General features: G+C 25.2%; 1 protein-coding gene across 1 annotated transcript; it reads left to right on the top strand.

The window, feature by feature from the left end:
* The first annotated feature begins 4,368 nt into the window (after positions 1 to 4,368).
* On the top strand, positions 4,369 to 14,070 carry LOC132921646 (uncharacterized). Its single transcript, XM_060984783.1, is given in 6 exon segments — positions 4,369 to 4,512; positions 8,481 to 8,623; positions 9,080 to 9,379; positions 12,390 to 12,625; positions 12,968 to 13,045; positions 13,047 to 14,070. Coding segments are annotated over 5 exon segments (993 nt in total). The 5' UTR covers positions 4,369 to 4,512; positions 8,481 to 8,569; the 3' UTR covers positions 13,372 to 14,070.
* The last annotated feature ends 2,064 nt before the right edge of the window (positions 14,071 to 16,134 follow it).

Raw genomic sequence — 16,134 nt, forward strand, 5'->3', positions numbered from 1 at the left:
ATTTTCAAAAATGTTAAGCCGACAAATAATTTTTTATCGACATTTATAAAAAAAAATTTATAAAAAAATGTTTGAACATTTTATCACATAATAAAAAATATTATAATATAATTATTAGTTGAAAATATCAAATATGTATTGTTGGTATTTTTTAAATACAATAATATATCAAAAATTGCTTAAGGAGAAATAATTATTTTTCGGGTGAAAATCTAATGTTATAATTATTTGAATAGTTGATAGCTGCTACCAAATTTATATCCTATCCAACTATAGCTATTTATTAATTTATATTTAAACCATGATGATTTCCATTAAACTATAAAATCTGTTATTTTATAATTTAATGAACTGCTTTAGTTAAAGTATTTACATTTAAATTAAATTAATTCTATATATTTACATTCAGTTTGAAATAGAAATAAACAAAAAATATATAAACAATTTGACAATTTGAATATGGATGTATTAAAATAAATGATTAAATACAATAATAAATTGTATAGTATTACCTCTTAACAATAACGAAGATAATACGAACTAGTTTACGGGTGACAGAAATATAATTGTATCCTAACTACTTTCAATGTACCTACATAATATAACCGAAAAATCTTAGAGAGCTTATGAAATAACTACATTTTATTTTTTAACGCTAACATAAAATACATAGTTATATTGTATTATAATAATGTTTTTATTTTTTTCATTTATCAAAAATGTATATCTACGTCATGTCACTATGATGGTGCTATACTTCTACTGCATATTTTTAATATTATTTATTATACGCGAATAAATCGTATTCATATCCAATTTTTTATAAATGATTTAAACAAATAAACTTGTTTACCTTTGACTGGATTGGTGTGGTTATAAATTATAAAATAAAGTAATCAAATTCAAAAAGAATTAAACAGATAGAAACATTAATATTTCTATTCCAATTTTTCATATCTTTATGTATGTATAATATTATTAATTGTTATGCGATACTATTTAAGAGATATAATATAAAATATCGGTATTCCAATATTTTCGTGCGTTTACATAATTAAATTATATCCAATAAAACAATGTATAATTTGTATGTATTTAATTTCAAATATAAAAATAATTTAAAATGTAAGTAGTTTATTTATTTACTTAATTATATGGTATTATATATCAACATCACGTTTTAATATTATACAAGATTATTATCCAAGTATGCTCATAGCTCACCCACAATTTTCAACAATAATAGTACATAATATTACAAAGAAACAATTAATTAGCAATGTAGGCATTTTAATCTTAAAAAATTCTATATTATTCAATTAATTTGGTATAGGTACATTAGGATGTTTGAAGATGAAAATTTCAAATAATTTTTTAATATTTTCGATAAAAAAAATAACTTAATTTAATGTATAAGTCTAACTGGAATAAATTGTGATGATTTTAAAATGACGTTTTTCTATTAATTCAGAGCAATCTACCGTGTTGAATTTGCAGGGGTAAATCATTTTCTGAGGTAAATTAAGTGGTTCTTCGTGTTTATGTATTAACTCACACCGAAAAATAACTGTAGAACATCCATGTAGATATATAGTTTTGAAAGACAATCACAATGGGTACAACGACATTTAACACCATCATGGTTTTTTTTGTAAAATGTATAACTTTGTTACACAGTTAAGACACGGCCTCAATCACTTTTAATAATTTTTAAATTGTTCATATTTACATAGCGACGTAAAAGTGTAGTTTACATAGGTGATAGGTCTAAATAGTACACGGTATAAAATATAAGTATTAGTCTTATATTTTTGTTGATAACTATGTATTATCCAGTTAGGTTAGATTTTTTCGTCAAGTTTTGGCGACAATAATAAATTATCTGCGTTATCTAAATGGCATTAACGAACTAATATATTATAATGCTAAAAAATAAAGGTAGCCCGTAGCGTTCGTAAACATAAGATTCGTAATATTTTTAACGGGTTTGTCTGACGGGTTTTTACTATACATGTTCGACTTGTAACAAATTTCCATGCGTTTTCGATTTTCACTCTTTTTTTTGAACGAGTGCAGTTCAACAACTACCTGTTTTTTACCCAGTGCAGTTCGACCATTACCTTTTTTTTATCCAAGTGCAATTCGATCATTTCTTTGTAGGTAATAAGTGCAATTCGACTATCCCCAAATATTTAATATTAAATTAATATTTGATTTGTCTAATCAATTTATAATATGCAAATATTTACAATTTGAACTATTTTATTTTATCAAATTCATTATTCATAAGCAATAAAAAAAAAAGTAAAGAGAACAAGTAATTTCGATGGATAAAATATTTATACTTATTAATTTCTGAAGTAAAATTTGTGTATTTGATAATCTGAATTCGATTCTTTAACAACAATCTAAGCAAAGATAGTAATATATATTGTATATTGTTATTCTATGTACTCTTTATAGCTTAAGTTTCATTATTAATAAATCAAGATTTGCTTTATCGAAGTCTTTCTCAAGATTGGTTTAAATTATATAAGTGTGTGCATCATCATTCTCAATATTGTTTGTTTAAAAAATTAAAACTATAAACATTAGTATAGTTGTATTGGGTATATACACAATAAAGTAAATCGTTTTAAAAAATTATAAATTTATAACAAATAACGTACTAATTAATAAAATAATTATATTAATTTATTTTTTATTTATTTGAGTATCTTTATTATGGTCATTTATATAATTCATTTTTTTAAACATTTTTAAATACAAAATAACAAAAGGTAAGTAAAATTTAGTTACATTGTTTTATAATAAAGATAGGCACTTCAAAATTATCACAAATAGGTATATGCAGAAAATTATAAAAAGCTTATAATAGAAATAACGAGTATTGTATTTAGGGAATAAAAGCAAACGCAATTTCATTTTATCAATAAACAATAGATTCTATGGATAATTCATTTAAAAGTTAACATTATAAAAACTATACTAAAACTGAATACTTACCTAGGTTAGGTTATCTAACCCATTGTTTAGTATTAGGTATACAAATGTTATTTTAACACTTTTGTATACAAGTTACAGAAAACTCAATTTAAGATTTGTATATCCAATTTCTCAATGAAAGTAAAATTAACAACATAATTATTACTAAAACTGAATACTTACCAAAAATTGATTTAAATATAATTTACTTCTGAAATGTTTTTAATTGTTGGTTATTTAAAACATAGTGTTGTTAAACAATATTATTTAATTTAACTCTCTGTTTCCATTATTCAAACCACATTAAAATCTTAATTTAATATTCATAGTTCATACATTCAACACCTTATTGACTAAGTAAAATTAAATCCATTATTTCTATGCGTGTTTAGTGAGTACCTAATAATTATTGCTTGTATAGGTATTATATATGAATATATTATTTCAACGAGGACAGGATGCTGTAAAATAAATAAACATATACTTACTTTTTATACCTACAACAATTGAAAATATTAGTATAATATCAATAATTCATTATATTAATATAAACTAATATATTATAAATACGGTTTTTCTTACAGTAAAATATTACAGTAATAATATAAGATTTGCTATATAAACATTAGATGGGTACTTTACTTACTACAGTCCATACAATCAAATATTATATATTCGTTAGTGGATTTATCGATTCGATGGTGTCATAACCGGCTAGAGCGATACTTAATCCATTATAATACATTCTATTAACTCTACACATTACATAGCAAAATAGTGATCACTATTTAAAAATTGGTATGCTGTATAATAACATTATATTATAAAGGATATTGACCCGTCGGGAATATAAAGTTTTAGTAGAACAACATGTTTGACGTTCACACACAAATATTGTAGGTATTTATTAAAATATACATCACGATATAAGCATTCATTAATAACATTGCATTATGGATATCTATTTAAATTTGTATTCAAACAAGTACACTGTATATATATATATATATTTGTAGTGATGCATTATATTTTTTTTTTATCAGAAATGATGGGTAAATTATAGATATAATAATTTAATAAATAATAATACCATCATAAGTTCAAGACTAAATTATAGTAGACTTACTTCTATAGAGAGATGCTGGTAAATTTTGAATGAAACACACGACGCCATTAAATCAGATTAAAAATAAATTTCGTTTTAAGGTTTACATAAATACATTTTATTTGATGTCAAGAACGGGATGGATAAAAAAAATTACATATTTAAGTGTTAACATTATTTTCATTTACCTACTACTGCTGAATGACTATAATTTTGTATCTTCTAACATTTCAAAATGATACCTATAGTGGGGGTATTTGCGAGCGTCAGGTAGAACAAGTGACCTGCCAAACTGAGAATCATTCGAATTCGAATTTAATTTCATGTTGGTTCCGGTTCTGGATACTAGTGAGTACATTTTTCGCAGATGAACAGGTCCGAGGAGTGTACTATAATATTATAACATAATACATTGTTGTCAGGTAATGTTTATTTTATTTTTATTTTTATTATAATTAAGAACTGAAAGTTGATTATGATGTATTTAATTGTTCATACTAGAGAATCCAGATAAAACTATGTTATACATGAATATAAATCATAAAAGCCTAAACAAATAAATACACAATTTTACTTTGAAAATTTGTCATTTTTCGATTACATGTTCCAAACTTTAAATTCTTAAATTTTTTTAAGTTGATTCAATAAAAGTCGACTTATAATAATGCGTATAGTATATTTTAGCAAAATTTAATTTGTAGTTTTCATTTTTTTTTTAAGTATTACCCTTCAAATCTAAATAATATAATTATGTGACAAAGTTATTTATATATTTACTTACATATAATATGTATATCTTATAGACACGTAAGTAAACATTACTCTATGATTAAAAAAATTAAATAAAGACTATCTAATTAAAATTTTAAATCATTTTAATGTTAAACATTTTTAATTTATTTGTTCTGATAGTTGTTAATTTTTAGTGCATTCAATTTTTGTCATTTATAATTAATAATATAATATCTATATAATATATTATAAGGTAAAACATATATGTGTATGTATATTTTTATAAAGTTCAATTATAATACAATTGAATTTTGATATCGCTTTAATATTTCAATTCAAAAAAATAAATAAATAAGAAATTCTGAACATATTCATGTATAAATATATAATGTTAAATAATATAAAAATAGTATTAATTATTGAGTTAATTTGTATAAACATTACCGACTATACTTAATAATTTATAATTATAAACACAAAACACCTATAATAATATAAAATATAATTTATTTATATTAATACTTAATAGGCGTTATAATCATGCTATTTTTGTTTTCTATAAATATAAACCAACTTAAACCTATAACTTATAAGTAATATGAAATGTTTAAATTATTTTTAATACTTTTTATTTAAGATCTAGTTTCATATTGAAACTATTAAAGTATACTTATATATGTATATACAGGTAAATCATTAATACAATTGAAATAATATTAATATATTATTCTTGGTGTATTTAGTGGTATAATAAAATTAATATAAGTTGTCTTATTAATATAAAATATATAAAGCATACAGATACTTATCCACCTATGTCCTATATTATATATACCTACATAAGACCAAACATGTACAGAATGACGTCGATGCATCCTAAATGTACCCAATAAACAAAAATATACAAGTTTACAGTTTAAAATGCAAATTTTATATTTCGCGAAATTTTTGGAATTCCAAATGAAATATTCTTGTATGTTTTTTGTTGACTTTTTGCCATTTCACCAAATATATTCTGTCATCATAAAGTGGTGTATAATTACTAACCGTAAATCTCAAAGAAACTGGTTTTTGGAATATTTGTGAACATTAATATTGGTAAAGAGTAGGCCTATATATATATATATAAAATAATACGTAATAATAGAGGTCAATACACCGACCAAGCACGTATATATGATTTTAAAAGTCTTAGATCACCCTATATAGCTACTACTGCAGCAATGGGCTATGAACTTTCGCGTTATTATATTATAATCTCGTGTGATCTTTTAACATAAATAGAAAATTATCTATTTCCTTGTACATTCATGGCATCACGTTTAATATTATAATACGATTTACAGTGGTGTCCTTCAACTTGACACTGACGTGACACAATGTCCGGTGCTTAAATCTATATTTTTTATCATTTTTCCGGCGTTCAGGAAAGACGTCCGTTCACGCATACATTTTGTACCTACGTACCTACGATAAAATACATATAATAAATAATATTACGAGTATGTCCTACGCATGTTTAAATTTTTATAAATATATCACTGTTGCTTGTAACCTACCCATGTACGAAAAAAATAAAAACATTTAATATTTGTGTGTTGCTATAATGCGTTCAGCTATTAGGTCGCACGTTATACCTACCTATATTTATATGTAGGTATACAGTAATAAAAGTAATAAAAGTGTGGGCAAATCTCGGTGTCGAGGACCTCTGCAGTCAACGACTGCTGCAAATATCAAACACTCGACATTATGTTATACATAATATTCGTTAAGTAGAGAAACAAATTGTAAATCTAATAATATATAATAATAATTGTCCATTTGTAGGATAAGGAATATAGCACATACCTGTACAGATTAGACATATTTTTATTTATTTCTTTCAAGCTGCAACTTTTTATCGCATTATCTATTACAGCACAATAATACTTTATGAACGTTATAATAATATATATATATATATGATGCTCGCGTCCACCGCAGACGCTATGCTTAGTGTTTACCTATACTTATATTATATCTTTAACGGATTGTAGAAAGAATGTACCTACGTATAATATATTATAAATGTTATATTAATCCCACTTTTGGATCGGCTTACAACGCGCACAACGTAATAAATATATACTTACTCATACTCATCCGTTGATCATTGTACGCGTGGTGTTTATTCACTATGTAGGTACAAACTATAAACGGAAAAGACGGAGACCGTATATTTTATTACATACCTAATGTATTTTAAATTGCATTCATTTACATATGTCTAAACGTATGCATTGCGCACATTCGCATTATGATTGTTTTCGAGATTTGTTCAACTTCACAATTCGATTTACATAAAAAAAAATATTATCACATACATAGTAGGTACATAATACTCTATACTTTATGTATACCTATTAATTATTATATATAATATTATAATGCAAGCATATAAACAAATCGAATTTGTCTTGAAAATTAATAATTGTATTTAAAAACTTGAACATATTAGATTTAGTCACGCAAAAAATTGTATATCAATTGTATGTATTTGACGAACAATTTAGACTATCCAGACAACTCGTTTGTCTAGCAATATAAATATTATACGCGTATAAAGTATGAAGTGTGTTATAACTTATAAGATTATTTAAACTTTAAAGCTAATATCAATAAATAATACAAAATAATAATAATAATATAAAGATAATATATTATAATTTTTATTAAATAAAGTGTTTAGGTTTTTAGAGATATCTTCATAGATCATGCACATTATATTTCAATTCAATTACTACTTAAATTTATAAATTTATTTAAAATATGCATTACATTTATAACCAGACCGTTATTTTAATACTAAAACCACATTTTTAGTGCTAGTAATAAATAATATACAATAAATGTCTCTACGCCGATATAACAGCACAAGTAAACGGTAATTGAATTTTACGCGTAAAACGACGAATGACCATATTGCGATAGTAATAATATTATTAATTTATTTTTGTAAAACTTAAAAGCCGACAAATCGGAAAATAATACGTACAAAAAGACGTCTTTACAGGTTTTTTTTCTGTGATTTGGAAACGATGCACAATGCACATATATGATGTTTGAATACAGATATATAATCACCAACTATGTGCATAAGTATTTATAACCTAACCTATTTATTTACCTATATATTTTATTATAATATATAATATACTTCTATATGCTATAATATGTACAAACGTAGCCGGGAAATAATGCTAAAGTCGTTTTTTATGCCTTCTGCATCATGTACCAATATACCTCAAAATTATAATTATTTTTCTGTTAAAAAATACCAGAGACTCGTGGCCATTATAATTCGAGAGAATGCGTGAATACAGTATAATATATATGTCGACGCAAGGTCGACGAAAGCGCGAACATTATACTACTACAATACACATACGTGCATATATATATTACAAGTCTACCGTTTTGTTCGCTTCTTTTGTCGCATTTCGTTTATTTTTAAATTTCGGGAAAACTTTTACTTTTGCACGCTTTGCGCATACTGAACACCTAGGTAATATGTACTACACATATATAAATTAGGTACCAATGATTAGGTACTCGGCTTATACTACTGTTACGCGACCGTTTTGCCATTGAAGCTCATCGCGTGTCCTTTTTATAGGCGGTGACTCGGTGCACATCGAACCATTTGGTCTTCAGGCTCAGACAACGCGCAACGTCATCCGTGTGCACACATAAGCACGTCGTTATATGGGTGATACGATGACGGTGACCCACGGCCGCGACGTGACGGTAACACTGAAGGTAAGTGATTTTCGATTTCATGCTATTTTTCTTTCTATTTTTTTTTCCAACCGTCTGCATGTCGCGCGTTTTAAACCATCACGGTGTTCACGTTTTTCCTGAACGAACATAAAATATAATCATTTGGATTCTCGTGTACAGTGCACGCATTGTAATCAAACAGTTTTATATTATTTACTTTAGAATCGTTACTCTAATCTATATATATATATGTAGGTATAACCATTATGCTAAGTACATTTCAGACGTTGATACGTTGTTTCAGTAATATATTATATTGGTTATAGGTACTAAGTAATATTACATTATGCGATATATTATGTACAATCGTAAATTCATTTTAATGCAACATTCCAACGTATACTAAATATAAATATATATACATATAATACGTATATTATACTAATGCATTCAAATATTGATTAATGATTTTAAACAATTAAATTATTTTTTGAGGAAATGCTTTTTCGGACGGTGGTTTTGTTCGTGATCACTGTAGACGTATGTTGGGGATCCGATCCACCAAAATCGTACGGGCCAACTCCGTCAAACGACAACTACCAAAATAATTATGAACCCGAGTTTCAAAGGCCGTTAGCTGTATTCACGGAAAGACCCGTGAATGTGGCTAACTTTGTACTAATTCCAGTTGTGCAAGTGCCGTCCTCAGATCTAAGGATGATTTATCGGCCACAAATCGACAGTGTTTCAAAAACCGAACCAGTTATAATGTGTAAATCATTAACAAAATCATTTGTAAGTATTTAAAACTTGTTTTTAATAATAATTCTTAGGTTAGGTAGTTAGATAATTCCTTAAACCAATCTATAATATATTAATAAATACAGAACAATAACAATAAAAACCGTAATTTTAGTATCACTTACAATGTATTATATAATATTTATTTTGTTAGTGTACGAAAAAAAGTAACGACTATAAGTTTTACCTATTGCAATAATGATGATTGTTAGTGTATAAAAAATTTGTACATAATAACTTAATGAATTAACTGATAGTAAAATACATTATTCAAGTATAGAATCGTTTAAATTTTGATATAAGTGTGTTACACAAGAGTGAAAAGTAGTATTTTTGTTACATAGAAATATTTTTAAGGCCCGCCAAACTGAAACAAGTTTAAATAAAGAGATAAATATAAAAAATAATTCATACATAAGAATACAATTTAAATAATAGTAAATACTATTTTTTTTTTTACTTTAAAGTAATTAAAGATAATAAAACATTTTCTTTTTTTTTAAAGTATGAAGTATATTTTGTTTGCGTTTTTTAACGGGATAAGTGTGTGCAGTGTTCGTGGTCTGGTATTTCAGTACTATATTACCTATAATAATTTAAAATATTATTTATACTTATACATTGTGCTTAAGATACTTAAGCAAATACCAAATGTTCGTCTTGTTATAGTATTAACATATTATTGTTAAAAAAAATAAGTATGGAATCAAGAGGCCCATCATCATAAACAAGAAAATTCTTTTCCCTATAGGCCTAAATTTTAGCTCAGAGTATTATTATTTGTTAGATAAATATATAGGCTATAGTTTATTGTAGTTATATTATATAATTTGAGTTTACTAGAATATTATATAATATAATGGATATGTTATGCGAATATTTGATTAACGGTGATTTTTATTCCGTTTAGGTTATTTGAACTGACAACTATTATAAGTGGTCTAAATATTCAAAGTTATATTAAATATTATAAAATAAATATAAGAAAACAACATTTTATAAAAAGGAAAGTGTATAAAAAATACTATTGTTAAAAAAATACAACCTAATTAAATGTAGATACATAATATTTAATTTATTCAGTAAGGACAAGTTTTTCAAAAGTTTTAATGAAATTTCGTTTGTTTAAATTTATGAAGCGTAAATAAATAGTGGACAAAAAACGGTATGAACTTCGAACGGCGAAAGATTACGAAATTGTTGAGTACACTTAATAAATGGGTTATAACTTATAAAACACTTTTACCTCACAAGCACATACTAAACCGCAACAAATCACGTCCTTTGTCCATAAAGCTTACAATAAAAAGTATTTCACGGAATTATTAGTCTAGCTATTTAAAGAATAACGATTTCTTTAGACTTGATTTAACTAATTATCCTTTGTACTCTTGCATTTTTAGGTACCCGTTCAGAAGTGTAATTATTCAAATACACATTTAATTTTATGTTATTTCAATATAATAAAGAAATTTGCTATTACTTTATTGATTTTGATATATGACAATATGATGTCAAAAAACTATCTTCTTATAGATTTATGTTTAGGTATATGTTATATTACATTACCATTGATTTAGGTTATAAATATTATAATATTATATTATAGAATAGAATATATTTTATAACCTAAATCAATGATAGAATTATTTTAATATAATATAAAATATAGTAAACAGTTATCGAATTTAGATGAAGTATCAAGTAATAATAGTAATAATATTGATATGAGATAAATATTTGAATAATTAAACTGGAAAATCGCTTTGAGAACATAATTTATACGTAAAAACCATTCAATTATGTATTTTTTATTAATTTTATTATTATATAATCTCACACTTTTAAGTGTTTGTATTTTTTTTTATTTCTCTTTATGATTTCAATATGAGATGTTTTTTTTATTATTATTATTACTTTTTTTTAGTTGCCAAGTTTTTAATACTCTAAACGTCTAAACTATAAAATATGAAAATATAAAATTGTGTAAATTCATAAAAACTAAATTATGTGAAAAATTATATTAGTAACTAGTATTATTGTTCAAACAAATTATTATGCGTATTATTTTAGATAGGTACTTCTAAGCATCTACCCTTAACCCCCACAACACATATCTTATCTTATCATATCATATTATATACTTATAATAATGTCATAATAATAGTAAAAGGTAAAACTAAAGAGATTTTGCTAAAAAATGTATTAAAAAAACTAAAAATGTGAAAAATATTTTTTATATTTATTATTTAATAATAAGACAATTTACTTATTCTATGAACACGAGACACTAATGAAATAGTAACTTGCATTTTACTTGCTTGTATATTAGGTAATTTTTATATATGGTAGACATCACAACAATATTGAATAAACGTGTATCTATGAGACAGTTCATTTAAAATAAATATTAAACTAAAATTTGTGAATTTATAATTATCTATAAATAAATTATTTTTTTATATACTAAATGTATATAACTAAAGTTAGTTAATTTTGTATTGTGTTCCTTTTAGTTAAATAACTTGTATCATAAATAAACTAATATAAATTTTTCCTATAAAAATAAAAAATTGGATTGTTGATGAGTATTATTATTCAGTCGGAGAAAAGTAATAGTAAGTAACAACTACAAATAACCCAGAAGAAAAATAATCAGAATTTAAATTAATTTAATATACATACTATATTATTGTCTATCGCGATCACTATTCACCGATAAAATCAGCAATTAATTGGTACTTGATACTTATTTTTCTAATTTTACGTTTTCTACTGATACCGCCAACTATGAATTATGAAGTAAAAATTATTGTTTTAAATAAAATTCAAGTTTTGAAGTTCATCAAAATTATGAATACAATTCAAAATAAATTTAAATCAAACAAAATATTAATTTACAATTTATTTTCGTTCTGTATTTTAAAAACATTAAACGAATGAGCGAAGTCAATTCCAAGGTTTAGTGTGTATTGTAATGTTATTAATATTATTACGGTTACAGGAAGCTACTCCCGCGGTGCAAGTGCAGTTACAGCAACCATTCTACTTGTATGACGAACGGACGCTCATACCGTTCCCAAAGTCAGTTACTATCTTGCACGGTGGTTACCGCATGTCAATCCCGGTCGGCATGGTTGTAGCGCCAGTCCCAGTGGATCTCCTCCGAGCTGGACCAGTGTTCGTCACCACGCTATACGCCATACCCGCGGGCCCCGCGCCAGCGCCGTCGCCAGTTAGGTGAGATTGGTGTCAACAATATTCAAATTTTATATAGAACGAAATTCATAAATTGAACGATCAAGCGTTTCTTGATAGCCTTTTTGTTATTAACAAAGTATAATTGATAGTATTCGATCATCCCAACTCATGAGTATAATAATATGTAGTATATATTTATTTAAAAAGGGTTTATTGGCGGAAAATGAGTGTGTGACGATACGTCTTTATATTTTAAGTTATGATGAGATTATTTTCAAACGTTTCCAAGAAAAAGACCATTTTCAATTTTCCGACCACACTTGATCAAACACTTAAATCATTCATAATTACAACAGTTTGTTTGCATACATCACGATATAGGTTCGTCCCGTGGTCGTCTTATCCTCCGAATCCGACGGCGCCTCAGCCGTATTCAGCACAGTACTCAGCGCCACCGCCCCCAATATCCGGCTCCGCCAGCTCAGTATCCTACTCCGCCAGCTCAGTATCCGGCTGCACAATCTTTGCCCACGCAGTACTCACAACCGGCACCACCATCGCCCACTTATTACCAACACTCGGGAGGCACTGATGGCGGTTACGTCGAAGAGTCCAGCGAACGTGAACCGCCCGGCAAACTGTACACGCAATTTGCGGCCGGATCGTTCCAAAATTCCAAAGAATCGCCACTGTTACACCAACTCAGAGAGGAGTCTGAAAAGAATCGCAATAAGTACGCGTCGCCTTCGTATTCCAATCAGTACCAAACGGTGGACGCTGCATAAACGGGTCATCGCCGCACTAGACTAGACTTGGGGCAGTAGACGGTTGCGTGCATTCCACGAGACAGACGTGCTAATTTTTTTTATTATTATTTTTAATTAACGAAAACTATTTTTCTATCCCATATATTTGTATAGGTTACACTTTTATAAAAAAAGACTATTATTCTTATAATATTTATATTTTTTATTATTTAAATATTAAAATATAATCATACCTATATATTATATAACTAGACTTAAATATATATGAAAAAATTACACTTGGCAGTAGTACCTAGAGAAGAAAAAAGAAGCAATAGTTTTGAATAGCTCACTTTATTAGGTATTATTATATTATATTATTTCTTATTAGCTATTTTAGTTTCTACTGGAAAAGAAAAAGCAATGACACTCTAGAAATGCATTAGGCGTATAATACTCATAAATATATTACATTTAATTTGTACACCAGTCCCTATGGCCTATGCAATACATTTTATATTATTTTTGTAATAATTATTGTACTTACATAAGGATTATTAAATAACTATATAATTATACAAAATCTAAATTAAATATGTTTATGATTAAGGAACTTAAGTTGTATAATGTTGAAGCTCGAATAATGTCGAGTCTCAGCAAATTATAATATCATAACAATGTATTTATAATTTATTTATATACAGAATTAAATAATTATATGTTAATTTATTGAAACTATTTTGTTTTAATGTACTTATTCAATTTTTATTATAATATACCTACGAAAGGTCATAAATGAAGAATGTGACAAAAAAATGCACAATAATCATGATTTACATACCTTTAGTGACTTTTCTTTCATAATTTTATAATAAAAAGTTGTTAATAGAATTTATTTCACATTGATCATAACTCAGGTTAATAATAAAAAAAAAATTGGAAACATTATTTTGTTTAATAGGTTGAATTTGAAACTCTCAAAATACTTCTATAACACTATTACACATTTATACTATAAATATTACATATTATTCTGTTCAATATGTCTGATAATCAATAATTAGTTCAATTACTTAAAAAGGGGGCATTACTATAGTTAATAATTTAAACTAACTAAATATTAATTTTAATCAACTTAATAATTTAACTAAATAAATTATCTTTTATAATAACTTCATTTTTTCAATTTACTTAAAAACAATACGTTAAATTAAAAATATTTTTACACTTTAGTACTTTACATACATCAATAAATTAATAATATAACTATCTAAAAGTTTAAATTGTCTAAACTAACTAAATGTGTTTTCACTGTTTTTATGTTGTATAGGTAATTTAAATGGTTTAAAAATATAAAATTAAAATTAGCAAATAAATATTCTCCAATTTAATGACTTTATTGACACAAAATAAATGCGTGATTCAGTAACTATAAAAAAAAAAATAGTAGGCAGCATTTTAATTAAAAAAGTTTGATTATTGTTTAAAATATTTTAAAGATGCACAATCTGACAATCATTATAAATATATATGACTTATGTCTTCATTACAAATCTAAGTTACTTATTTTTAACCAAATTAATAGGTATAATATTATTCTCTATATTAGCTTAAAATTTTAAGAGTTGAACAATATGTTAGACAATATGTCTTATAACAAATAATATATTATTATTATGTATATTTATAACTTAGCATTCATATCACTGACTTCACAATTGATTTGTGACATATACGTATATAATTAACTCAAGGTAATTTTTTATTTATTAAATAACTAATTTTATTAACTATTTTATTGCTATTAACTTATAGTTTATACAAGTCAATGTTGCATATTAAGTACTCGTAGAACTGTGTGAATAGTTTAGGTTTATGAATTATGTGCATACATAGTTTAAAATTAATTTAAATATTTGGAAAATTGCATTGTTGTGTATATAAAATAGTAATTTAGGTATCTGTTAATAATGAAAAGTTTAAAGTTTGAAATTCAATATACAAACAATTATTTTACTTGTACTTATATAGGTAGAATTATGACTTTTATTATTAATATTGTTTATGGTTTATGTTCCTGGTATATGTATATAATGTTTTTGTAAGAATTTAATTACCTATATTATTGGCCATTTAATAGTAATACGACTTAGTAATATAGGTGTTTAATTTGTGGTAAACTTAGTTAATTAAGTTTTATGAAATTCTTCTTAATATGTTTACTATAGATATAATAAGATATTATTAGATATATATTTTATAGATCTATACGAGTTTATACTTAACTTATATTAGCATTAATTAATTTTACTTTTAATATTACTACATTTAACATGCTATAGTTATTGGCTAAAAATTAAATTATATAAATGGAATTATAATTAATTTTTATGCAAATGTATAATATATTATACCTTTTAGTTCAATTGGTTAAAACTTATTTACCGAAATAGTAAACATATATTATTATGAATCTATTAATTTAATACACATTTTATACTAATCAAGTTAACTAAAGTTGTATTAAGCTTTTATATATAAGTATACTGCATCTAAATCTGAAGTCGAAAGTTATATTCTCAGTTATAAGTAGATATACAATATTTATAGGCTATAACATCAGTGATATAATAAAATCTTCAATAAATTATATTATAATATTATAATATTATTATTAGTAACAGTGATCTCCTAATAAATTTTAACGGCAATATAACTGTCGCATCGGTATAAGAATTGCCCACACTATCGCCTTTTATAATATTCTGGACTTTGTAAACAGAACGCATACTATAAACTACG

Source organism: Rhopalosiphum padi, chromosome 2 (assembly GCF_020882245.1).
Source record: "Rhopalosiphum padi isolate XX-2018 chromosome 2, ASM2088224v1, whole genome shotgun sequence".
Taxonomy (NCBI): Eukaryota; Metazoa; Arthropoda; class Insecta; order Hemiptera; family Aphididae; genus Rhopalosiphum; species Rhopalosiphum padi.